General features: G+C 29.7%; 1 protein-coding gene across 2 annotated transcripts in view; it reads left to right on the forward strand.

The window, feature by feature from the left end:
* Positions 1-1,872: 1,872 nt before the first annotated feature.
* The window catches only part of LOC135922655 (uncharacterized), a 37,339-nt gene continuing 12,243 nt past the window's right edge, over positions 1,873-26,968 (forward strand). For both annotated transcript variants that reach the window (XM_065457082.1, XM_065457083.1), the window contains exons 1-25: positions 1,873-2,014; positions 2,900-4,871; positions 6,580-7,269; positions 8,500-8,669; positions 9,001-9,367; positions 9,547-9,796; positions 10,806-12,088; positions 13,973-14,167; positions 15,112-15,768; positions 16,496-16,623; positions 17,619-17,807; positions 17,966-18,020; positions 18,301-18,477; positions 18,835-18,996; positions 19,186-19,266; positions 19,628-19,787; positions 19,954-20,206; positions 21,017-21,103; positions 21,595-21,728; positions 22,223-22,410; positions 22,984-23,232; positions 24,069-24,179; positions 24,677-24,875; positions 24,994-25,083; positions 25,991-26,410. In XM_065457082.1, coding sequence (XP_065313154.1) covers positions 2,976-4,871; positions 6,580-7,269; positions 8,500-8,669; positions 9,001-9,367; positions 9,547-9,796; positions 10,806-12,088; positions 13,973-14,167; positions 15,112-15,768; positions 16,496-16,623; positions 17,619-17,807; positions 17,966-18,020; positions 18,301-18,477; positions 18,835-18,996; positions 19,186-19,266; positions 19,628-19,787; positions 19,954-20,206; positions 21,017-21,103; positions 21,595-21,728; positions 22,223-22,410; positions 22,984-23,232; positions 24,069-24,179; positions 24,677-24,875; positions 24,994-25,083; positions 25,991-26,410 — 8,191 coding nt within the window. In that variant the 5' untranslated portion in view covers positions 1,873-2,014; positions 2,900-2,975. The remainder of the gene's footprint in view (positions 2,015-2,899; positions 4,872-6,579; positions 7,270-8,499; positions 8,670-9,000; positions 9,368-9,546; positions 9,797-10,805; positions 12,089-13,972; positions 14,168-15,111; positions 15,769-16,495; positions 16,624-17,618; positions 17,808-17,965; positions 18,021-18,300; positions 18,478-18,834; positions 18,997-19,185; positions 19,267-19,627; positions 19,788-19,953; positions 20,207-21,016; positions 21,104-21,594; positions 21,729-22,222; positions 22,411-22,983; positions 23,233-24,068; positions 24,180-24,676; positions 24,876-24,993; positions 25,084-25,990; positions 26,411-26,968) is intronic.

Consider the following 26,968-nt stretch of genomic DNA (forward strand, 5'->3'; position numbering starts at 1 on the left):
TATAAAAAAAAAAAAATTTTAATGAATGAAGGAAAAATAAAATTTTAAAACGTAAAAAAAAAGAAGATAAGAAGATGACAAATTTTCAAAACGTTAATTATTGAATAATGAATAGGAAAAGGGAGAAGGATTTCAATGAAATAATGTTTACTTAAAATAAATAATTTTAAACTCAAATCATTATATGACAATGATATTTTATTTTTTTGTCATATTTTTCATTTTTATTCTATTACTTGTTTAGACATTTCATTTACCACTTCCCTAAAATTTATTTATTATTAAAAAAAAAATTAGCGAGTTCGGAAATTTGCCGAATATTTTTTTTTACAAAACCCGTATTAAAAAATATATATAAAAATTTTAATCCCACTTCATTGGGAGATTGATGAAGGATATCCATGATAAACTGTTTTTTTTATAAGGGGTATGCATTTACTCATCATTTAAAGAAATAATTATATGAGAAAAGGTGATTTTATTATAATTATCAGAGTTGTTAAAGTATCTATTATAAAATGTATTTAACTTATCTATATCCAGATACTAGGTATCTGTTATCTCTTTTTCGATAGATTTTGATAAATTACGTTTTTTTTTATATTGAAAATAATAATATTTGAATTAAATTCGAATTTTATTCATCAAGAACGAGCCAAAGAAATTTTAATTTACGAAATGGATGACGGCAAACATTGTAAATTTATTTTATTTATATTAATTTTTTTTATAAAAATATATTTCATTATCTTTAGATTCATATTTCTAGACAATTTCTAAAAAGAAATCATATAATTTAATATTCGATTTATTTTTTCGGCACCCATTGGAGATATAAATATTGATTATAATTTTTTGTTAATATATTTTTGAATATGTGTCGGGATTTTAATATATTTGAGATTATAAAATCTTGATTCGCTATTTAGTGACGAAAGTTTTAGAAATTGTTAACTGCGACACACATAAATATGAATAAAGTTGTTATCATTAAATATAACACTCTGCCGTCAAGTGGAACATGGCTAAAAATATATTTGCAGATTAACGGGGATTATTCAAATGCAACTATTAGTTATAACTTTATTTATGAACTATTAAAATATGCTCGTATATGTAATATCAGTTCAATATTTATTTTTTAACTCATTTCAAAATTTGAATTTTAACAATATAATCCCAAATTAAGCTCACATCCTTAAATAAGTGTAATAAAAATTGTATCTGTATTTAGTAGATCTATTTGAAAAGTATCTTTTAATAATACTGATAATTACCTGTGTACGATTTTATTATATATAAAAAAAAATACAAATCTGAAATTATTCAATTTTTTTAGAAATTCACGTCCTTAAAAAATTAATTTATGTTCAAATCCGGCCCGAGCTATAAATTTAAAATTCAACAAAATATCCTGTTCTATCCAGAAAATGAGTTTTCCTTCTTAGAAAATATTTTTAATGTTCTTTATTATTCGATTCCTGGGTTGGGGGGGGGGGTGAGATAATAATGAATAAATAAAATATATTGCACCTCATAAATTAGAGATAAAAGACGCAAAAAAAAATTTTTCAATATAATTTTGTAAGTTTTCCATAGTAAAAGTTATATTTAAAAAATATATATTCATAACAAACGCGTAAATTACAAATTATAGATTGAATAAACAAAATAAACATTTCTATTTTATTTTTCTCTTTTCTTCTTTCCCTCTCTTTATTTTTTTTTTATAAATCACTCACTTTAACAAAACAACAAAAAAAAATAATTTTTATTTATATTTTCATAATTTTTTTTTTCTCTTTTAGTTATTTTACACAAAAAAATTAAATTTTGAAACGAACATAATAATTTTAAAAAAAATATATTTAACAAAATAAATCTAATTTATATATTATCGATGTTGTTGTTTACATAAAATATCATTATTTTGTTTATTATTATTTATTTGTTTTGAACAATTTTTTTATTTTTACTATCAATTCCTTGCGATAAGGAGACGAAGTGACGTGTGGTAAGCAATTTTATTCTGAAACTTGTTTATTTTATTTTTACTATTTATTGTTTACCTGATAAAAATAAATAAGTATTTTTATGTTAGTAAACAAAAGTCAAAGTAAATAAGTAGAAAGAATATTTTATGAATGAATTTCAAAAAGAGATATCGCTTAGTTTTCAAGTACGATAATATGTATCTAGATGTCCTTTTTCTAGTTTAATATTTTAAGAAAAGAAAATGGTGGCTTGATCAAAGATTTTTTTTATTGATTTTTCAAATAGTTTTTTTTTACTATAAATTATTTTGTAGCATTGAGAAAAAAATACTCCCCAAAATATATAGGTTTTTGCACAAACTTCGTTTAAGATCTTGAAAAAAAAATATACATTTTATTTATAAATCTACCAATCAAATGAGTTTTTGCAATTTCTCCTTTATCTTTATTTTTTTTTAAAAAAATTGAAAAATTAAAATGGCGTTAAATGATCGAATGCAAAAAAAGTAAAAACAAAATATAAATAGGAAGATGTGTTGTAGCATTTGGGAAAATGAGAGTAATGGTTATTATTTATTTTTTTTAAATTAAAATTTTTTTTTTAGAAAAGCACTAAAATATGAAATAATAAATTGACTTTTAAATTTACTAATATTTTTTTCTCGTTGAGGTGTTAGTAAATAACATAAAATTAAAAATTGTGTTTATATTTGAATAATAGAAAATTGAAGCCTGAATTCACTAATTTTTTTTTGCTTTAACAAAATAAATTGATGATATTAAAGGTAGAGATATATTATCATTGCAACAATTTTTGACATTATTTTTACTATAAACATTTTTTATTAACAATTTTTTCCTTTTTTTTTTATTATAAACTTATTTTTTATTCATAATTTATATAGAATTGCATTTAGAGTCATTATAATGCCTTATCATTATTGCTTGTCAATACCACAATATTCATAAAACCAATATAATATGAGTTCTTCAAACCAATCTTCTTATCCTTCCCATTTGAACCTTACACAACCCATAATTGGGGGTAAGACATCTAGTTTTTTGGATGAGCTCAATGATATGCCACCTCCAGCAGCCTCATATAATATTCCCAATAGACAAAATTATCATCCTTTAAACCAAATGTACTCTTCTAATTATAATATACAAGCTTATCAACCTTCAAATTCACAAAATTCTAACCAGTTACAGCAACAGCCATTGAATTTATTCGATGCCAATTCTAATTTTCCAGTACATGGCAATAATAATACTGTTGGTATATCTATTTATAATCACTCATCACAAGCCATGGAAATTAACAATAGCACACTCAACCAGATACCATACAGATCATCTCATCCACAAAATAATTATTATAATAATTATCTACCTCACCAAACTCCACATAATATAAATAATCAGTCTTATTATCCTGACAAAACTGCCACAAGAATACCCATGCTACCTTACCAAGATAACCCTTTAATTATTCCAAACCAAAGGCCTCAAGAGATAAATTTTAATAATTTGCCCTATCCAAATAATTATACCAATGCTCCTCCTGTAAATAAGAGATTTATTCCTGTCAACCAGACACCTACCGAAGATTTTACCAGAGCCCCAATGGTGCATCCCTCTTTCAATCCTCATCAGGGTCAGCCCATGCATCATCAAGCTATGCCCATAAGATACTACAATGATGGAAGGGGTGACATTAATATCTTGAACTATCAACAAAGTACACCTCAAGGTATGCCTCAATCTAACAAATACATTCCTATTACCTGCACTCATCTAGCTATTAAAAATGAATATTATAACCACCCTCAAATTTTAAATGATAGAAAACCTCAACAACCAAGCCCTTTTCTTGCTCAAAATAATGCAAAGCCACCTACTACTATTTTTAACAGGCCCCCTCTCCAAAATTCATATATTAATTTTCCCAATTCATATTCAGATTTCAACAATAGCAGCTATAATAACTCAATTAATAACAATTCTCTCATGTTATCAAATGCTACAATAGACCAACAAAAATTTGCTTTCAACGAGAATGATCTTACCAAAATTATAAATAGATCATACATAGCAACAACAAAATCAAATGAAAGTTTTTCTACTGCCTACAATCAAGCTATATCTACACTACCATCACAAAACATCATGGTAAATGAAAATATTGGCAAACCATACATTATTGAAAAATATCCATTAGGTAATTTAGCATCTTTAATAACACAGGGTGGTTCATCCATAAAACATTACCCAATGGGCCACACCTTTCCAAATACCACAACATACAAACAATCCTTTTTGGACTCCCTACGAGACCCTGAAATTTATGGTTTGGAAGATAAAATTCTGCCAAAATGTGAACCATTTCAACCCACACTAAATTTGGGGATGGCATCATCAACACCCTCTATCCAAAAAATCAAGGAAGAGCCTACACTACTTAAACATGAATCAGATATAACTGTCACAAGATATGCTGCCTACCCTACAACATTATTAAATCAAATACCTGGTGCTACCATGTATAAACCCCCCATACAAAATATTAGTCATTTGCCTATCAAAATAGAAGAACATCATTTATCAAAAGATATGCTAATTGTTCCAGAGATTAAGTACCCACCTCTCAATAGGAGTTTTGTAGAAAACTCTCAATTCTCTGTCAGGACCTCTAGGCCATCTCATACCCCATCTTTCCAAAGTCTTTTGCTTGACCAGGATATAGAGTTTCCTACATCCCTTAATTTCCTGCACAACAATAATTCCTCACATCAATTATCAACTAGTACACTTGTTAGACATGCAGAATACATTAAGAAAGAACCACTGAATGAACCAAACTCCTTTATGATACAAGTATTTAATTTTCAAAAAAAACCTTTATTTAAAGGCCAGGACATTTTTAAATGTGAAAGGAATAAAAAAGGAAGAAAAGGAAAAAAATGGAGAAAGAAATAATATATTTTTGATCGGATAAGATAAGAATGTGGCAATGCCATGTCCCAAAAACATTGTATTTTTTTCTATTGGCTAATATCTTATCTATTTCCAAATTTCTTTTAACACAAATAAATTTCCCTCATATTGATTAATGTGAGATAGGGCTATTGTATAATGATCAATATTTATTATATAATGGTGATTCCTATAATTAAAAAAGACTAGATAAAAAAATCTAATCTTTGCATTTATGAATGATTTGATTGCAATTGATTTGTGACAAAACTTATACTAATCAGGGCATGCAGATGTATAATTTTTAGACCTGGCCCAGCTGGGATTTTTAAAAATTTTGACACTTTAAATTATGACAATATTTTATAAATTGTTTCAAAGGGAGGAAATGAAAAATATGGGCAATGCAAATATGTTTTTAGACCCTAACTGGATTTGTAATTTATTTTTAAGACTATCTTTCACTTTTTAATAGTAAAACCTATTTTTTCTTTTAAGTCCCATATGAATAATGTTTTCCCCCAAACATTGATTCAAATTAAATTGCATCTTTAGAATGAAGGGCAAGCAAAGATTTTTTTAAGAACGTCTGCATTGTAAGACCTTAAAACACACCATTGCCATAATTAAAGGCACAGTTTTCCTTTGAGAACTTAATTTTTTAATAGCTATTATAGCGAAACTCCAGCTGATACATCAATCCCTTTTGGAGATGGGTTTTCGAATATTAAAAAGATTATATCATCATTCCTTTTCTCCTTTGTTTTCCAAAAAAAATAATTCAAATAATCATTTTATATATTTTAATGTCATTAAAGGCAGTTTCTTTTTTTACTTCTCCATTTCCAGTTTCACAAATCGATAATTCCCATCTATATAAAATAAATGACATAATAATAAATATTTAATCTATAATATTAGTTATTGTATTTGTATAAATAAGTTGTTATGTAATGGGTATTAATATCACATCTCGGTAAAAAAAAAATTCCTAGAGGATGAAATAATTTTTTTTAAAAAATTAAATTAATTACGATACTCATCAGTTCTCCTCTTTCTTTTTTTTGTAAATCTTAACTAAACATAACACATTTTTTTTTATATATAAAAATAGTAGAAAAAACCTTTTAATTTTGTTATTATATTTATCATCCTTTCTCTTTCCTTCCCTTGACGTATTTATTAAATACTTAAATATAAAAATCAACAAAATGATAGCTTTTCTTTAAAAAAAACGCGCTACTATTTCTGAAGAAATTTGTTTAAAAAAACATTATATACGCACTGTCAATCGATTCGCTAAGAGAATAATTTCTAGAGGATCATTTTTGCTCGTATTTTTTATATATTTTTTACAGCTTCTTTCAAATCAGCATTTCGGAATACATTACCTACGATTTTGAAAGTTCTTATATTCATTGCTTTCCTATTTGAGAACTTAGTAAATATCGTCTGCATATTATTTGATTCGTATCTATTCTTTATTTGGTATTTAATATCCGCTCACATCAATTTTTTTAAACATTGAATTACAATATGCTTTTGCATGCATATTTCTCGAGTTAAGTAATTATTATATTTCTATATAAAATTATGTATTATACAACAGGACACTCTCAATCCCTTAGTGGTGTCGAGCCTTGCCTCGCGCGCTTCGCTCGATTTGCATGCTTCCTATCGTTCGCCCTCGCATCCAAATGCCCAAGCGATGGGTTCATTTCACCCAGCTACCTATGGCACGAACTTCGGAGTCAGCAATAACGAGCCCAAGGCCCAGCCCGCAAACTCAAAATCTGGCCTCGAACCCGTGGTATCTGGCTCCGAACTCAGTTTTAAACCAGCCCCCAAACGTAAAAAAAAGGAGCGTAAAATGGCCGACGAAAACACCGTAGCTTTACCTAAGACCCCGGCTCGCCCTAAAAAGGAGGGACCCGTTAAGAAACGTAATAGTAAAGTGCCCACCATCTCGTCTTTTAAGACGGAAGAGGAAAAAACCATCAATGATTCCCTTAATGACCTCTTATTAGATCTCTCTTCCTCTCAACCCAGGGAAACCCTTTCCTCCTCTTCGACCTGTAGTCTGGTTATGATCCCAGTCGGATCGTCTCCCCCTGCCCATTCGCCCACCTCCCTCTCAATATCGACTTCGCTCACTAACATCGCTAATAACGTATCACTGGGGACCGGCGGAGGTGGACCTGCCAATATATTAGCAAGTTCGGTCACTTTCGTGGTCAGCCAGAAACGCAAAAAAACCGATGGTTCATTATCCTTGGATCGTGGCAGCGGAGCTGATATCGTTAGTTTCTTTTTTTATAATCCTTTTTTCCCATCTTTTATTTTGTCGTTTTCGCGATTAAATTTTCCGATGATCCGAAGAAACTTGATCATTATGCCGCGTCGTATTTAGTATAGTTGGGTAATGACTAAATGCCGGCTAATTCCGCTCAATCTTCAGGCGCTTGCCGGAGAAAATCCGTTAACATTAAGGCGTTCTAATTTATATTAGTTACTTCAAAATTTGAGCTCCTAATTTTTTAACAAAACCCCCCTAGGCCAAAGTGATAGTTTTCGGCTAAAAATTGACTCAGACAATTAATTAAACTTCTTTTTATTTGTTGTTTTGACATTTTGACAAATTAACAATTTAAAATTGAACGTCTCGCGTAGATTCCAATTTCTTTTTTCTAGCCTATGGATCTTTAATTTGTTATTAATTTTCGAATACTATATGAAATTTCTCTATAGGCTAAATTCAACCAAAAATACTATTTCCAAAACTTTTGAAACTTCGTAGAAGAAAAAAAAAATATAAGCCTTTTTTTAATATAAAAATAAAAACGTACCCAAAAATATAATTTCTAAGAGTATTTTAAAAATTTAACATACAATTTCATTAAAATTCCGAAAGTTTTAAAACTATTCGAATTTTATTAGAAAAGATTTTGGACTAGGGCCTTATTTATAGTAAGCGCGTTATGTTCAAGCGGTGCGTTATTTCTAAAATCAAGCCAATAAATATTTATAATTTATAAATATGAAGCCTTATGATGATAATACTTCATTGTTTTTCTTCATATCGAAAAAATATTAACGCTAAATGTGCCATTGTTAATGCTAACTGTGTCATTGTTAACGCTATGAGGAATCAGCTCTGATTTCGATAACGATAAATAAAGCAACGCTTGAAAATAACGCGTTTACTATAAATGCCTTAACCATAATGATCTTCATTCTTTCCTAAAAAAAGAGCAAATGATTTTTGATTTAAAAAAAAAGAAAGATTCTAAATATATAATTTAATCTTCTTTCTTTAGCCAAACCATAACTTTTTATTTTATATATGAGGAAAATAATCTGTATAATTTTAATATTTCATTATAATCACTTTGGGATTATGGAAATTGACCTTATACAAGAGTTCTCAAATCAATAATTTTTTTCCCCTTTTCGTGTAAGGCCGAAAAATAGTGTATTTTTTTAGAAAAATATTGATATCATTACATCAAATTAAAATAACCCTTTTAAGGAAGCAGCTAGTGTGGCTGGCAACAAAGAACCTGGGTTGACAGCTGACGTGGACCCGGCTTATCGGATAGAAAAGGGTGATAAAAATACGAGTTCGGACGAGTTTTCCTCTGGCCCAGCAGGTAGCGGAAGTGGAAGGAAGAAATCAAGGCACCGACTCATAAAATTGAAGTAAACTACAATTAAAATAAGTTTATTTAATCTGAGCTTGCTCGACATTTGTTAATTTTTTAAGCAGACGATATCTTTAGAAGCAGGTTCGTTTCTAGAGGATATGTCAGCTACCAGATTTCTTTTAAAAGATGGGACAATATTTTTTATCTCCTACACGTGAAACTTTTTTTTTCAGCATTTGAATAAATTATGATCGCAAAAACTTTACGTCTTGGTGAGAGGAAAATCTAATTTATGGGAAAAATCTGGTAGCCATTATTATTATGACTCGAATTTCTTCGTTGTAAATCTTATAATTTTCTCAAAAAATAAAATAATAATTAACAAGAACACCTATCGTCGTAGGCACTAGAGGTCGCAAAAAGGGTTCGGCCCGATCCTCTTCCAGTCGAAAAGAGCGAAAATCAGGCGGTAAGACACCCAAAAGAGGCAGAAAACCGAAAAAAGATGGAGGTGATCTGTCGGCCGATTACTGCGACGACGAAGTGACTGCCGAAGATGACGCCAGTGATGATGAATACCGTGATACCACGGTCAGGGCCTACAGGGATTATTCTAGGAAGAAAAGCGAAAAATTAGATGTCGGGAAGATTGGGAATACTGAAGAAAATTATAATGATAACGATAATCGAGAAGAAAATGAAACGATAGTCGCCTTAGTGGGAACGGAAGATGTGGATATTTCTTTTATTGAGGTATTATTTGTTTTATTTAAATTATATCAAGAATGCCCCCAGGACCATTAGTTTATCACAAGTAAAATTGCCACTTTAACTCCCTCGTGTTTTTATCCTCAAGCAAGATCATAAATAAACGGATTTTGCATGATCATCTTATGGGTGCATAAATCATTCATTATATTTTTCCCCTATAGAAACGTCGATCCGCGAGACAAGTTAAACGAAAGGTGTACATGGACGAAGCCATGGATGACGAAACCTTCGAGCGGGAAATCATGCACGCACCCACTAAGAAGAAATCGAGTGCCAGAAATCTCCAATCTCTCACCTCCTCTTCTACCAATGTTGATTTTTTCAGTTCTGATGCCATTATGGATGCCATCATTGTTCAAGGAGATTCAAACCCAGAGACGAATTCCAATATTGGGCTTGTTGATTTAAAAGGTTTTGTTTATTTGAAATTTATTTGGTTATTATAGATAGATTGTAGATAAGATGATAAAATAAATTATATTTTTTAGTGTTTGTTAACGTTACTTTTCAAGAGTAACTAGTTAATATCATAGATACCTTACTTGAAATGTAAGTTACTCAAATCTAATAGTTACATTATAATGACCTTAATTTTTCTTTATCAAAAGATGCAATTAATTATGTGACTTACTTAAAAGCATGAAACAAAAACAACTTTAAGAAAGAAGAAAAATCATTTATTATATTTAGCATCAACGTGTTTTTTCCCATCCATGTGTTTTTTTTTAACTTTAAATCATTTTTTGAGCGCGTATATTAAAGCTTAAAAAATTTAGGAAAGTATTTCGCCATATTTAGAATAGATCTACTCTATGAATTTCAGACAATCGCTTAACTTTTGACTTTGATTATAATTTATATAAAAATCTAGAAACTAATATATATTCTCTTAAGTTAGAGAGAAAGAAAGGTTATTCAAACAATTTTCTAAAAATTTTAGTAGGTTTTCTCTAAACATATCTTAATATATTTCCGGTAAAATCAAATTTTTAAATTTACATAAAACGCGCTCTTAAAAATGATTTAAAATTGTAAAAATAATACATTGAACTGATAAAAAATAATTATTCTTTTTAATTAATAAATTAAATTGCAAAACACTGCTTATAAAATGACGATTACAAAATTTTGATTTTAAATATTTGTTGGCGGGAAAGAATTAATTACACACAAGATTTATTTTAAACTTTAATTAAATTGATACACATTTATATAAATAATCTAACTTTTTTATAAGATATAATAAAATAAATTATAAATCTAGTTTGGTTGCAAGCTCAAGTTCCTCAAAAAAGGTAACTGTAACTAGTTATTACTGAGCATTTGGTTGGGAATTTATAAATGGTTATTTATTCCCCAAAATGAAACTGTTTTATTTATATATTATAAACCTGCTATTTATTTATCGGCTTATCTAAAGGAGATTTTTCCCAAACCACGGACTTAGCTGGACTATCAACGGATAATAACAATACTATTGCAGGAATAGATAACACGACAACTCTTCCTAACATTAATAACATCGTAGGTGATAACTCATCAATCCCTCTTACTATGACGACTTCACCCTCAATAGCTGTGCAATCTGATTCGTCTCTACCCGTTAAATCACTCAACACTCCCAAGAGTGAGCATATGGGAACAATTGAAGAAGACGATCATTCTGAACCGCTTAACCCTTTAGCGGACCTGAGGCGAAGGAGAAAACTGGAAGGCCCACACTATAAGCCCGAAATGGTCAATGTGACTACAGAATTCGGCCGATCCGCTTTGGCTCTCTCTCATCGTTTAATCAAATTGGAATCAAAGGCCGCCGGAAATATTCACCGAAATTCAAAGGAAACATCTAAGGGGGATGAAAGGGATTTCTCTAGAGAACCTCTTCCACCATTGGCCGTTCCCTACATTTTCGACGAGACATATCTTTTGGGTGGAGGCTACGAGTCCCTGGTTGTGGAAAAAATTATGGATTCTAGGATAGTTACCAAGGTCATGGTGAGCACAGATGACGAAGTCATTATGAGAGCTAATAAACTCGAAGATACTCCTCAAGTCAACAATAATACCGAGGAAGGAATTGTTAAAGGAGCCACGAAAATTGAAAGCGTCGAACCTACCCCGGATAAAGGACACCAATGTTCTGAGATGATCCAAGTCGATTTCAGTATCGCCCCACCAGATGTGGATTCCGCTAAAGAAAATCGAGTTCCCGATATCTTATTAAACATAGATAATGATGATAAAGCTGCCTCGATCAATTTTATAAAATTGGAAGCGTATAAATCTACACTAGATACGAACGAGCGGGTAACTGAAGAGATCACGGATAAGTCTGTTACGATAGCCATCGAAGCAAAGATTGAAGAGGAATATCAGTTAATAACCACCGATACTAATAATATTGTTAACGAAAATGATGAGAATGAAAGCAACGTAGAAATACGCAGCCTTGATAAAGTTTCGCTTAAAGCGGGAAAAAATAAAGAAGCGGAAACGTTACTTACCAAAGGAAAAAGGGAAATAACGCGTCAGGTGGAAGAGTTTTACGTTAAATTCAAGTACTTCTCTTACCTTCATTGCCTATGGCTCGATGAAGACACCCTGTCTTTACTTGACAAACGAGGAGCTTCTAAGATTAAACGGTACAGGGCCAAAAGGAAAGAATTTGATTTGGATCTACCTGGCAATATAGGATATATGGACGTAATTATTATTTTTTAAATACGATTTTTTCGCTGAATTTTAATTTTAAATTTATTTAATTCTTAAATGATTTAAAAACTAAAAAATGGTTCATGATTTGAATATTTTGAAAAAAGCTGTTTATTTCTTGTTGGAGAAGATAAAAGAGCAAAAAAAACATAATTGATTTTTTATGATATGATTCTGCCTACAAATTACAATGAAAAATTGTGATACGTAGACTGAATATTATAATGTTCTATATCCATATTTTTCCATGGTTACATTTTTTGATAAGTCAATTCTTCAAGTACCGTATTCTTTCATATCAACTATGAAAGTATGGTTTAGAATTAGGGTTGTGCCGATCCACATATTTTTCACCAATCCGATCCGATATATTCTGATATTGGTTCAAAATCGATCCGATATTTATATTAATTTTTCACCACAACCCTTTGAATGTAATTAAGAAAACAATATTTTTATGCAAAAAATCGAATTATGCATTTAATTTAATTTTTTTATTTTTACAATAATTAAAAAAAGTTTACCGATATTGGTAGTATAAAATGAATTTTTCAGTATTCCTCCCCGTGAAATTAGAATTCCTAACGCATTTCGCAAAATTATCTTTGTCTTTTGTAAAATATTTCCGTAATTCAGATACCATATTTAAAAAAATTCTTTTATTTAAAGTATAAATATAAGAGAGTAAGTATAACAGTTTTAAAATTCTGCCGCGTTATTATTTAAAAAAATTTAAAATAAATAAAACTTTGGGTTTTCCTTTCTATTTTTATAAAAAAAAAACTTTCAAAATACTATAAATCTATTTAAAAAAATAAATAAAATTTAAGGGGTGTTGTGTATTTGCATTGTTTAAAACAAAATTATTTAGAAAATATTATTAATGTAAAATAAATATACATAAAATAAATAAAAAAGAAAAGTAAAAAGATCGAATCGATTTTTTACTGGTATCGGCCCGATCCGATATTTTTTAAAAACGCTAAATATCGGTTCTTCTATTTAAGAAAATTTATAGAGATGTACCATATCGATATAATTTTTTTATTGTATTAAATTACAAAAATATTTCAGATTAAAAATATTTTTTGATTGAATGCGGAAATATATTCGTTGCTTGTTGATAATCTATTCGAATTTTTATTAAAAAAAAATAAGCAAAGAAAGATAGAAAAATAATATTGATGAATAAAATTTTTTAAAAAAAGAAATAAATATTGTTAAATATTATTATTATTAGACAAAAACTTTTAAATCAAAGTTTAAATTGCTCTTCAAAAATAAAAAATGAAACTCCAAAAATTTATTTATTTATTTGGGATCAGGGATTTAAATCTATTCATCAATTGTAAAAGAAAATATGTTTCAAACCACATTTATAAATTATTGTTTTTTTTTTGGTGTTATATGTAAATGTTAAAAAAATAAATAAACAAAGTCAAAATTTAAATAAAAATTAATTTATTATTGAAATTTACGATAACAAACTAATGCGAGAATCATTTTTTTTTTGAAAAATCTTTTGACTTTGGACGAACCTAAATACTACCTGATTTTGTTTTCTAACCTCCCATCCTATTTCTTCGTAATTAATTACGAATTTTTATCGCCGATTTAGTAATTAATGTTGTCAAATTGGTCTGTCCAAGATAAAATTAGTAAAACTAGTTTTATAAATTAAAGATTAGTTCACAAATTCTGCTAGATAATTTTTAGTAAGTTAGGACGGTGTTATAATCATTGTTGGTATCGTTATTAGCTAAAAAAAATTAATACCGTTTTGACTCCGAATTACGAATAAAATGATTACCTGACAAGTTTGCAACGATACTTACTTAAATGGCTATAATTTTTCTCCCCAAAAATATTAATTAGCTCAACGAAGAAGTTTTCAACCAAGATTTCCTGGAGATCGAACGTGTGATGGCCGAAGACGTCTTCGACTATTCCTACTTCGAGAATTATTTGCCCTGCAATTATTATTATTACGAAGAAAATCTGGCCCTACCCAACGATCAAGAATTAGAAGAAAACGCGCAGCTCAAAAGTATCGATTCGGTCGTTAATAAGGTTATATTTTATTTTTATTCATTTCTTCTTCCTCCTTTTCTTTTATACAACGACAATCGATTTATCTGGCTTCATATATTTTTTTTAGAAAAAATGTGACATCGACTGATATTTATATTATTTTTAGCAATAATCTTCTAAGGTTTGGTTGGGAGTTTTAATTTACCATACCACGCACAAAAAAAATTAGAAATAAAGAGAGTTGTTAGGCATATAACCGAGTGTCCCGCTTTGACATTATGCCTTTCGCGAGATTCAAGAATTTTCGCATAATCGGAGAGATTGCAAATTTTATAGCCGCGTTTGATCGGCTTCGAAGGTAGGTAGATAAAATTTTTAAAAAAACCTATTTATATTTAAAGGTAAATCATCTGTGCAGTTATACAAGAAAGCCCAGGAGAGAAAATAATTTTAACTTTTTTAAAAAAAACAAAAGATCCATAAAATGGCGCGCCTTGTATAGTTTTATGGAACTCTTATACAAGCTAGTCCAGGAATCATATTATTATCGTTAGCATGGATGTTAGTAATTAATTACCTAAACCCACCGATAAATATTGGCTATCTATATATTCCTCATGGAAAACAAATCTGATATAAATCTTCACCCTGTTTACAAATTTTCTGAAAGATACCTTTTATATCTCCACGAATGTTGAGCCCAATAACTCGACAAATTACAAAGAGGAAATAATCATCAAACATTTAACATTTTAATCAACAATAAGTATAGTAAGGGGGGGGGGGGTTGTAAATATTTCATGATGACTGTATTTTGTCAATATCGTTGTCACTTCCATTATTTAAAATTCATTAAATTACCAGTCAATAATATTTCTGCCCTGTACTCGTAACGAGTGAATTTCATGAAATTTTATAGGCATTTTTTTTACGATAATAAAAATATTATGGTTATAATTTTAACCGCCCTACCATTCACGAAGATTGGAGAAGTGGGCATAGTTAAAGCCGAAGAAATCGCCAACGATATTCGACCTGCGCTGAACGGGAAGGAAGCAATTACGGCGAAAACGGAAGAAATTATAAACGATATTATTCATTCGCACCGCCCGATACCTCCACCGCTTATCAAATCAGAGGAGACATATGACAATGCCGAAACCGCGGAATTATCCATTCAAGAAACTAAAGGTAGCTCCAAAAACGAAGTTTACCAAGACCACCCATCCCGCGCCAATACAGGGGATCTCAAAGATAATAATAAGGTAGATGATAAATCTGCTGTGATAAAGAAAACCATGTCGCTCCTGGATCAAGAGATCGATGTAGCAGAACCCGAAATCGCAAAAATGGAAACTAATTACGAGTATGATAAAGATGAACATCGCCAACCCGGCGAAGTCATAAACAGCGATATCAAAACGGACGATATAATCCCCTCTTCATCTACTGATAATCCTGATCGGACTAAGGTAGCTCCTCCAATTTTCGCGGCTGAATCGAGAGAAGGTAAGATATACTTGGTGAAATGGAGATCAATGTGCTATGAGGATATAACTTGGGAGAGGGAGGAAAATGTGGATAAGGCAAAAATTATGGCCTTTAGGAGATGCCAGAGGGTTCCCAGAATATCCACCAAGGTAATTATTGACCATTTTTTTATTTTACACTTTTTATAGTCTTGTGTCAATATATTTAATCCAACTAATCTGATTTTTAAATTATAACATAGTCCGAAAAATATCGTCAAGGTTCTATTTTAAATTAATATTAGGCAAGTCTCGAAATTTGTTTAATAAATGTCCAAACATTTCATCTTATGAGCAAAATTTTAAGACTTACCTAATATTTTTTTGGCTAAAATATTGAGTTAGACGTTTTTTAAAATATCGCCGTTTAACAAAACTACTAACATTGTATCATTAATAAATTATTAACACCATACTTAGCATTATCATTCATCCATTTATTTAGTAAAAATATAAATAGCATAAATTTAAAATATTTTTCAAAATAAAAAAATCTGATGATTTTTTAAGATTAAGATATTTTTGAGAATGTTCAAATCCCCTAAATTTCCAAACTTTTTTGTAAAAAAATACATTAATAAAATCTTTTATGATTGAAATCACAATTAATTTTTTTTTAAAGAAAAATTTAAATCTTATTTTAAAAAAAATTTAATTTTACGATATTCAAAAATTTTTTTCTCAAAATTTTGTGGCAAAAAAATATTTATTTAAAAAAAAACAACTGATAAATAGTATATTCAAATTTAACCTAAATTTTTGAACAAAAAGAAGATACATTTAATCAAAGGAGAAATTATATTAATTTTTTTGAAATGTATTTAAAAAATTTTTTTAGCGTATACCCCGACCCGATCCATCCATGTGGAGGAAAATAGACGATACCATTGAATTCAAAAACGGAAACAAACTCAGAGATTATCAGCTAGAGGGCGTGAATTGGCTTTCTTTCTGTTGGTACAATCGGTAAAAAAAAATATTTGCATATATTATTTTATTACTTATTCGAAAACTAAAATTGTCGTATAGCATGGATAACGAATAGTTATTTAGGCCTCATTTTTAATAAACGCGATTTGTCTAAGCGATGCTATATTTAACGCTACGTTATTTACAATATCAGGATAATAAATAGATATGTTATAAATATGGAGCGAAACGGAAAACGATACGATTAAATTTGAGAAGCATATGTTGCGACCTATATTTAAAATTATTATAGCTGGGAATAATCAGCTGTGATTTCAATGGCATTAAATACCGCCCTGCTTGATTAAATCTCATTTTCTTTACATTAGATATATTTGAGTTAATTTATTTTAATAAAAACCATAACTTTTTATTATACATCTTCGCAAATGCCATGTCATTACATTATAAGTCCGACTCGAATTTGAGCAAATGAACACAGCCTGTAAATTTAATGTAATTTTTAGACCTGATATATTCGTGTTGACAAGTTAAATCGACATTAAACGATGTCTTACATTGCGTTCACAGTTAGCGCAAATTCGGGGGCGAAGTATAGAAAATATATAAATTTAATAATTTTACATTCATTTTTATATACTTCGTCGCGAATTCGCGCTAACTATGAATGCAGGGTTAGTTATAAAGTTATTCTGCTCTAGTCGTCATATTTATAAGATGCTAAGGAAGGTATAATATTTATTAAAAAAATTATTTTCATTTAGAACTGGTAAAGACCTCAAGGAGATAAAAAAAAATATATATTACCAATTCATTGGATATATCCCTTTTTTATTATTTTTATTATAAGGTTTGGGGGGATAAAAATGGTGTTGTAGGATTTTTTAAAAATATATAATTCCGATCATCTTCAACCCTTTGATTGACAAAAGCGAGTTCAGTCAACAGATTGGATTCCGAATCGTTTTTATTATTAATCACAAAAACTTTAATAATTTGCTACCCAATTCCCCCCCCCCATACAATATTAGACAAAATTGCATTCTCGCGGACGAGATGGGCCTAGGTAAAACGGTCCAATCGATTACCTTTCTCTTGGAAATGTACAAGGCCGGCATCAAAGGGCCTTACCTTATTTTGGCTCCCTTGTCGACCATAGCCAATTGGCAGAGGGAATTCGAGATGTGGGCTGATCTCAACGTTATCGTGTATCACGGCAGGTTAATACTCCATTATTTAAAATTTAAGTACAGTGTAAAATTTCGAGCAAAGATTGAGCTATAATTTGTTGTAGCAAGGGATAATTTTCCAATTGCAAATAATTCAACAGCACAGTTTATAATTTCTATTTTAATTTTATACTTTTAACATAATAAAGCTCTTCTAGCAGACAAATAGCTCAGGAGTACGAAATGTATTTCAGGGATTCCAAAGTAAGTATTTTACAAACATAATTAAATAATTTTATAACAGTTTAAACAAAAAAAAATTAACGATTTTGGAGGTTTTTCCTCCCAGAATCGAGTTATTTAACAGAAAAATATTAGACGAATCATTTTCTTCCCTTAATTTATATATCTTCATATTATACAGTAATTTTCTGTCTATTCGTTAAAATATTCTAGGCAGAAGTTGAAGATAAATATATAACCGCATTATCAGAAATAAATGAAAATGTAGATAATTTAATAAAAAAAATTTACTTATAATAAGGGATACCGTTTAGGCGATGTGTACAAGTTTCACGCACTCATTACTACATACGAAATTTTGATGCAGGATTGCGAGTTGCTCAAAAATATTTGGTGGAGGGTTAGTATAATCGACGAAGCCCACCGGCTCAAGAACGTTAAATGCAAACTCATGGAAGGGATCAAATCGCTTAAAATGGTTTTCCTACTTCCATTTTTTTAAAAGAATAATTTATAGCTTATTCTTTTCGTGTGCATACACTTGGATTTTAGTATCTAATCATTCATTTGAAGCATTACTTTTGTTCTCTTGTGGTAATTTAACATTGCATGGTTGGATTGGATCTTAGATGTCTTTTTTATTTGGATATTTATCATCGATACTTTAAGGCTAGAGATAAATTACGGAAATGTCATTCATTAATTTGATTAATAATTAACGTGAAGTTTAAAATCTTTATTTTGATATCTAAAGGATTACAATATGTTATATTTTTGATTATAAATATTTAAAATGTACATACCAATATCTATAAAAAAATTTTATAATGAATAGGAGCATCGTGTTTTATTGACGGGTACCCCTTTGCAAAACAACATTGAAGAGCTGTGGAGTCTTTTAAACTTTTTGGAACCTGTCAAGTTTGCTTCGTCTCAAAATTTCTTGGCTGAGTATGGTACGTTAGATACAGAAGAACAAGTCACGAAACTCCAGGATGTAAAAAATAAAAGCATTATAATTTGTGCATATTAGAGAATGTAAGTCATAATAGTAGATTTATGAATAAATGAAGGGAAAGGGAAATTAAATGTGAATCTTATAACAATAATTGAGCTTGATTATGCTTAAAATGTTAAGCATGATTAACAAATAATATTTGTATTTTAAAATTTTATACATATCAAGCTTCTAAGACCAATGATGCTGAGGAGGTTGAAAGAAGACGTCGAAAAAAGTTTAGCTCCCAAAGAAGAAACCATTATAGAGGTCATAAATTTATCATATCTATTATTATATAGTTTGCATATATATACCTTCGTGCCTTTGAAACCCGGACCATTTTGGTCTGAAAACAAATAAATGTTAGAAACCCTGTGCCGATTTCACGAATTAGTAGTGTATCTCGATCTAAAGTTTAAAAAAAATTATGCTTCTTCAGAATAAAATACATTTGGCAAACCACCCCCGATAGGAATGCAAATCCAGGCTAGATTTTAAAATGGCTATTTAAAAAAAAGGCTAGACCTCGGTCCATGGATTTAAATAATTAACTATGCAGGTCTTAGCTATTAAATCATATGAATAATTTTAAACTTATCTTATTCATTTCATCATGCTATGCTGCTAGGTCGAGTTGACCAACATACAAAAGAAATACTACAGGGCTATCCTCGAGAAAAATTTTGAGTATTTGGCCAAAGGGACAAGCTCGAGTTCCAACGTTCCAAATCTCATGAACGCCATGATGGAACTAAGGAAGTGCTGCATTCATCCTTACCTCATTAAAGGTACTTTTTCTTTAAATAATACCTATATTATGTATGTAAACATATTTTTTACTACTTATTTCTTTTGCAAATATCTTTCTTTTATTTCTTTCTTTCATTATGGATAAAAATTCTAGTTTTTATTATTTTTTTTAAATTTAATTTTTTAATATATATTATTCCACAGGTGCCGAAGATAAAATATTATCGGAAGAATCGCTTACTAATAATCCCCCAGGTGAGATCAAAGAGGAGAAATCCCGTCTCAATAACGCGATATCCGAAGAAACGGCGTTCAAACTCTTGGTCAACTCATCCGGAAAATTGGTTCTGATAGACAAGCTTTTGCCAAAGCTAAAGGCTAATGGCCACAAGGTCCTCATATTTTCCCAGATGGTCAGGTGTTTGGATCTCCTTGAGGATTACCTTATCTATAAAAGGTATAATAAATCATTACAAATCTATACTCTTTAAAAGATTATATTACATATATTTTTTTGTATATTATATTAGTTAATCATCGCCATTTTAGCTTAAAAATGTTCAAAATAACAGCTATACTAGTGTTGTTAAAAAGCCAATCGACCCAATTAATATTTTAGCTAAAATAATATTATGTAAGCATTGAGATTAATGTGGTTAAACGGCTCATTTTCAGCCGTGTTTTAAAACAACTAGCTCAATATTTTAGCCAAAAAAATTATGCCTAAGCCTCGAGATTTCGTTAATATATGTTAGACCTTTGTTCCTTCTATGAGCAAAATCTTCATACTTGCGTAATATTTTTCTGGATGGAATATTAAGTTAGCCGTTTTTAAAAATCGACTCAAAACGAGCCGTTTAACAACACTAATTGAGATTGTAGATGTCCAATCATTTCTGCCAGCTATGTGCAGAATCTTTAGGCTTACATAATGTTATTTTAATTATAATATAATCTTAATCGGGGCCGTTTTTTAAAATCGTTCCCAATCGGAGTTTTAACAACACTACAGAGAGAATCCAATCTTATTTTATTGTGTAAGAATGCTTCTCATAAATTCGAATGAAATGTATTTTTAATATTTATCATATATTTTTTTTAAATAATAATTCTTGCCTATTTTAAAAAATGAAAAATATTTATGGACGATTCAATATCTAAATATTTGTAAGGTTTTCTTCCAAGAAATGAAAATAATTGTGATTGATTTTATTTCTACACCTGTTTATTGATTGGTTTTTTTCCTTTGAATATTTTAATCTAATAGGTACCCATTCGAACGCCTAGACGGTCGCATCCGAGGCGATTTAAGACAGGCTGCTATCGATAGATTCTGCAAGAAAGACAGCGATAGGTATTTGGGAGCTATTTTTTTTTGTTTTCAAAATAAAATTATGATTCGTTTTTTAAAAACATTTTGAATGGACATTATTTTATGATATATTTCTCAAAAAAAAAATTCATTTTAAGGTCGTTCCCATTTGTAATTCATTGTATTTATAACTAACTACATTACAAGAATTTTTAATAATTTAAACTATAGAAATTTGTGTATAGGAATCATTTTGTATAGAAATCTTAAATTTTAAAGCATAAAAGATTGTTTATTTTTTCTATAATATTTAAAATGGGGACAATGAATGCGAAGATAGGTTATTAAAACGCTTTAAAAATTTGATTCCTTTTATTGTTTTTTCCCCCCGGATTTATCCCATTTTATTAATATTTTGTTCTATCTCCAACTATTTATTGGATATTATTAATCGTAATATTTTTTTGTATTCAAAAAGTATATATATATTTTTTTAATGGCCTTCACATTCAAAATTTTTTTTAATACCCAAGATTCGTATTCTTACTATGCACCAGAGCCGGAGGGCTAGGCATTAACCTGACAGCGGCCGATACTTGCGTTATATTTGACTCTGATTGGAACCCTCAAAACGATCTCCAAGCTCAAGCCAGATGCCATAGGATTGGTTTCGATTTATATATAAATATTATATTTTTATTTGGGTAACTTCATTTCCATTTGATTAAAATATATTAGACTCTTTATTATTTAACGCTCCTTATTTCCATATTTTTATAAAAAATTTATATTTAGCCCCAATTTCGCTCTTTAATTTCATTAATGGTTGTCATCCTCTTACCACTTTCTCCCTACATCATATTCAACATTTAACTAAGAATCTACCAAAATTATTTTAATTGCTTCTTTTATCTAATGGGCCATAATTGGGCAAAGGCTAAAAAAATCGGCTATATGAGATTGATCCATAGGCTCGTGCTCATTGACTTATTTTTTTTTTCTTAAATAAGCTATATTTTCAAGAAAATATCCGTTAGGATCTATTTTAGTCCGCCTCAAATTGGCTAAAATGGCTATAAAAAGTTCCCAACTAATCGAGATCATCTTGCGAATATTATTCACCATTATATTTACATATTTGGGGAAAATAAAATTGTAAAGGTCAATCCAAACGCGTGCAAATATACCGCTTGATCTGTCGAAACACTTACGAAAGGGAGATGTTTGATCGGGCCGGGAAGAAACTCGGGCTCGACAAAGCCGTTCTTCAGTCGATGAGGATGAATTCCGCCGGTGGTACCGAGAATAACGTGGAAGGTGGCAAAGATTTCCCGGGAGGACTTAGCAAAGTTTCTCCCTTCAATCAGAAATTATTTTTAATTGATATATATTTTTAGAGAGCATTTTGAATTTTTATAAATCTTGATATGAAAGAAATTAGGAAGATATAAAATCCTCCCTAACACGAATAAACGTGATTCAATCTCTACTCCTTTTTTGTATTTACTTAATGAAGGTAAACGGTTGGGTCTAATAGCACTACAAATTAACGCGATTATAATTTAACCTTACATAGATGCTTAAGCAGGGGCCATATGGTAGTTGAGGCTTTATAGGGTTGAAATTAAAAATATTCTTGAAACGAAAATAAGTTATTCGAGTGGGATCATTTTTTTTTGTGTATACATTTTAATTTATTTGGCAATATATTACCATATAAATTAATTATTTAAAGAGTAATAAATAGAAAATTTTTAGGATCCGCTAAGCATTTAAGTCATTTTAAAGCCCAGTCTGGGTTTTAAGGAATGGCCAGTCCTGGGGATCTTTAAACCAAGACCTAGAATGTTTAGAGATCAATAAAATTGAAATATCGAATTTTGAATGCTGATGTATTATTTAAAAATTTTGCACTACGAAAGGGTATTAGCAGCATCAACCAACTATCCAAAAAGGAAATCGAGGATCTACTCAAAAAAGGGGCTTACGGTGCCTTGATGGACGATGATCAAGCTGGGGACAAATTTTGTGAGGAGGACATAGAACAGATACTGTCTCGTAGAACTCAAGTCGTCGTGTTAGACGAAGCCAGTGCCCTGAACACGGGGGAGGACGCTGCAGATGGGACGAAGGAAGGGGAGAGGAAAAATTACTCATCCACTTTTGCAAAGGTAAAAAATATTTTTGTATTATGTCCCTTTTTGGGGCAAGGAACCAAACAAAAATAAAAGATCACGAGGCTTCTGTTTCGTGGTTAATAGAAGGCATTGATAGCATTCAAAATCCTATTTTGTAAGTATTGTAAACGCCAGTTTATGATGTTGTAGTAAGTAGCATCTCATAGAATATAATTTACTCAGTGACTAGGAAGCGAGTCGATAAAACATACCATCTCAGTTCCTAGGAGACACGTGACATATTAAACTATGAAGTCAATAAAACAAACAAGATAGTTATTTGTAATCTTTAATATTTTTGTGAATTTTTTAACTTAGTTTTTCCTTCGGACATTTTAATATTTATTAGCAAACACGGGCTGGAAAATAATTTTTTTAAATGGATGCCTGGGCTCTAGATAAGTTGGTTGACCTGTAATTATAACTTTAATTTAGAGAATATGTGAAAAGTATAAACAACACCTTTTTCTTTCGTGAGTTAATTTTCTTATATTTATCCCCAAAAATCTCTAAGTTAATGTTAGAGAAGGTAAATATTTAAATAAAGAAGGATAGAAAGAAAGAGAGAAAAAACATAAAGCTTAGATTAAAATTTTTTAAAAAATTGCTAAAAAATGGGGGAAATTTTAAATATTCTCAATTTAAATTATATATATATATATTAACCTGACAGGTGCAATATTTATTAAAACACCTGGGTCGATTTATCTTAAATATAACTTGATCTACTAATTTTTGTAAAAAAGAATAATTTATTCGACTCGCGAAACTAGAGTATATAGCAAAAGATAAATTATGGCTTTTATATTTTCTTTTCAATATGAATTTAGGCTAGTTTTACGGCTGCTGGAAATAGGAGCGATATTGATATAGACGATCCCAACTTTTGGCAAAAATGGGCCGAAAAGGCGGACATTGACGTCGACAAAATTCAAAATAAGGTTTGTTTTTTTTAAACAAAAAAAAAGACCAATAATTTAACTGTATGGATGTTAATATTAACCATAATTTTTTTTGAGGGGTTATTTCGAGATATATAACAGTTTTAACATTCGCTAAATTTTATTATAAGAAAATCATAGATACATATTCATAATATAATAATGCATCTAGTGAAGGTAAGCCAGAACTAGGGAAAACTGCTTCACAATCCCAAAATTTTATCAAATATTTTTGCCGCCAAAATAACTAATTTCTATCGAGTTTTTAAATTCGATTTGAAAGCAGGCAGCAAAGTATTTTTTGTTATTTTTTTCGGATTGTGGATCGGTTTGATCCGGTCCGGTTGATATTCGGTAAATACGTCTCTTCCTTTTCTAAAGAATATTAATTCAAAATCCGATTGCTCAAAATCGGATACAATATAGAACGAATATTTTTTAGGTGAAACTTCTAACCTAAAATATTAAATATATAAAATTTTTTAAAACTTCCCCAGAAAAACAAATCCATATCGTTCGCTATCCTCGACCTTGAAGAGGAGGATGAATTCATAGAAGGGGATACTGAGTCTATGCTGAAGAGATGTTTTCAACAAAGGCGATCGAGAAGACAGACTGCCAAGTATGGTAGGGGAGATGCCGCCTTGCTAGAGCCGAATGGTGAGGACCGATTTGGTGATTCCGGAAGCGCCAAAGGTTTAATGAATGAATGAATTATTTTTATAAGAAAACTAAATTTTCTCCACCTATAAGTGATAGTTTATCCTTTTTTTTTTATCCATGCTTATAATCTTTATTTTTGTTTCCTTTAAAGGTAAAGCGGATAAAGTCGACGATTACTATTATTACAACCACTTATCCGAGGACAAGAAAAAGTCGGGAAAATTCAAAAAGAACAAAAAAGGTGCGGGAATAAAAAGAAATTGTTGTTCACTATATATTGTCGTATTCATATCTTATCATTTTAGAATAAATTAGCAGATAGCCCATCAAAAGAATGACTGGTTAATCATGAATTTTTCCTTTACTTTTTATAGTATGAATAAGAAATGTGGCTATATTTTGATGAGAGGGGGATTTAAAAATTTCTCGTTATTTTTATCGAGTAGGATAGCAAAATATATATTTAGTACATAAATTATTTGGATGGAATTCATTTATAAATCTTATTATTATTAAGATATCAATTTCATGATATCAAAAAAGAAAAATTTATTTTACATACCTAATAAAGAATCTTACCAAACTACATTTTACTTTAAACATTTGAATTTGTAATTTATTATCTAAAAATAATTAATCTTGCCAGGTAAGGATTTTGAAGGGCAATAAAAAAAATCAAAAATAATATATGCAAAACCCTCACTAGTAAAAGGATAATTTATAAATCATAAATTAAAAAATAATGTTTTTAGAAAAATGCAAAAAAAAATTTTTTTTATTTATATGTAATGAATCTTTTTTTGAGACATTATGGAATTGATATCGTAAAAATAATATTATTTATAAATATCTTATAAATAATTTCCATATAAATTGAAAGAATTAAATATATATTATACTTTGCTAATATGGACCTCATAAAATAAACAAATTTTTGAATAACCCCTCATTCTTTGACATATTTGCTGGCATAATATTAGATGATAATTCATGATATTTATTAAATTTTAATCAAAAATTTATATTCAAATCAAATAATTATTCTAAGTATTAGCTATAAAATTAACAAAAAATAAATAAAAGTAAGTCTATAAATCCTGATGGAATTGGTTATTTAAAATAAATTAATTTCCATTATGTCATGCAAGGCAAACCCGGTAAGCTCCTCAGACAACAGATTGGATTTTCCACTCGTTCCAAAGCCGGAGGCCGGTTTTCCGAAGATACCGGTTCGGTTTCCGATTTTGAATTGAACGACGAGCTAACTAACGAAACAACGAGGAGGGATATGCGTGGGCTAGAGGAGGACGATGAAATGGAAGAGGAAATGGATGGAAGCGATTCAGAATTCAAGGTGGCTAATGAACCTAGACTTTTAGCTGCCGCGGGTATGCCTATGGAGATTATCGCCACTGCCTGTGGTAAGAAGAAGAGACGATTTAAAGGAGGGGTCGGCGGAAGGATCAAAGGAAGCGGCGGCAAGATCAAAGTAGGAGGTAGTATCCACGGTAGGGATAAAAAGAAATTTGAAAATACTGTCAACGTGACCGATGGAGATGATAACAACGGTATTTACTTGAGTAGTTTTTTTATAAAAAATTCATATCTAATTGATAAACTATAGAGGTAAATGAAGACTACATTATATTAAAAGAATTTTAGTGGCTTTTTAATTCCCAAAAATGAGATTATTGTTCTATATTCTAAACTCATAAAAAAAATTATTTAACATATATTTTGCATATTTTACAAAAAATTCGTCTGATTTTATTAGATGAAAAAGATATATCGTTTACATCTCTAGTTAATTTATTCTAAATACTTTTTTAAAAAAAAGATTTATAATAAAAGTAATAATATTAATTAATGAATGATACTAATAATATTGTTACTAAATAAACGAAATTTTTTTGAATGATCTAGATATTATATTTCTAGTTATGAGAAAGAAAAAATAAATTGAATTAAAATTTTCATAATTTTTTTTCGACGGTTAGATAACTCCCCATCTACATTCTTTTCGCGTTTCATGATTTTTCCCAAATTTCCATTGAGCATGCCTGGAAGGTTCCGTGCTATGTCCCATCTTTGATGATTATCTTATCACTTATATAAATATTCTAATT

This window comes from Gordionus sp. m RMFG-2023, chromosome 1 (assembly GCF_954871325.1).
Source record: "Gordionus sp. m RMFG-2023 chromosome 1, tfGorSpeb1-WG-v2, whole genome shotgun sequence".
Classification (NCBI taxonomy): Eukaryota; Metazoa; Nematomorpha; class Gordioida; order Chordodea; family Parachordodidae; genus Gordionus; species Gordionus sp. m RMFG-2023.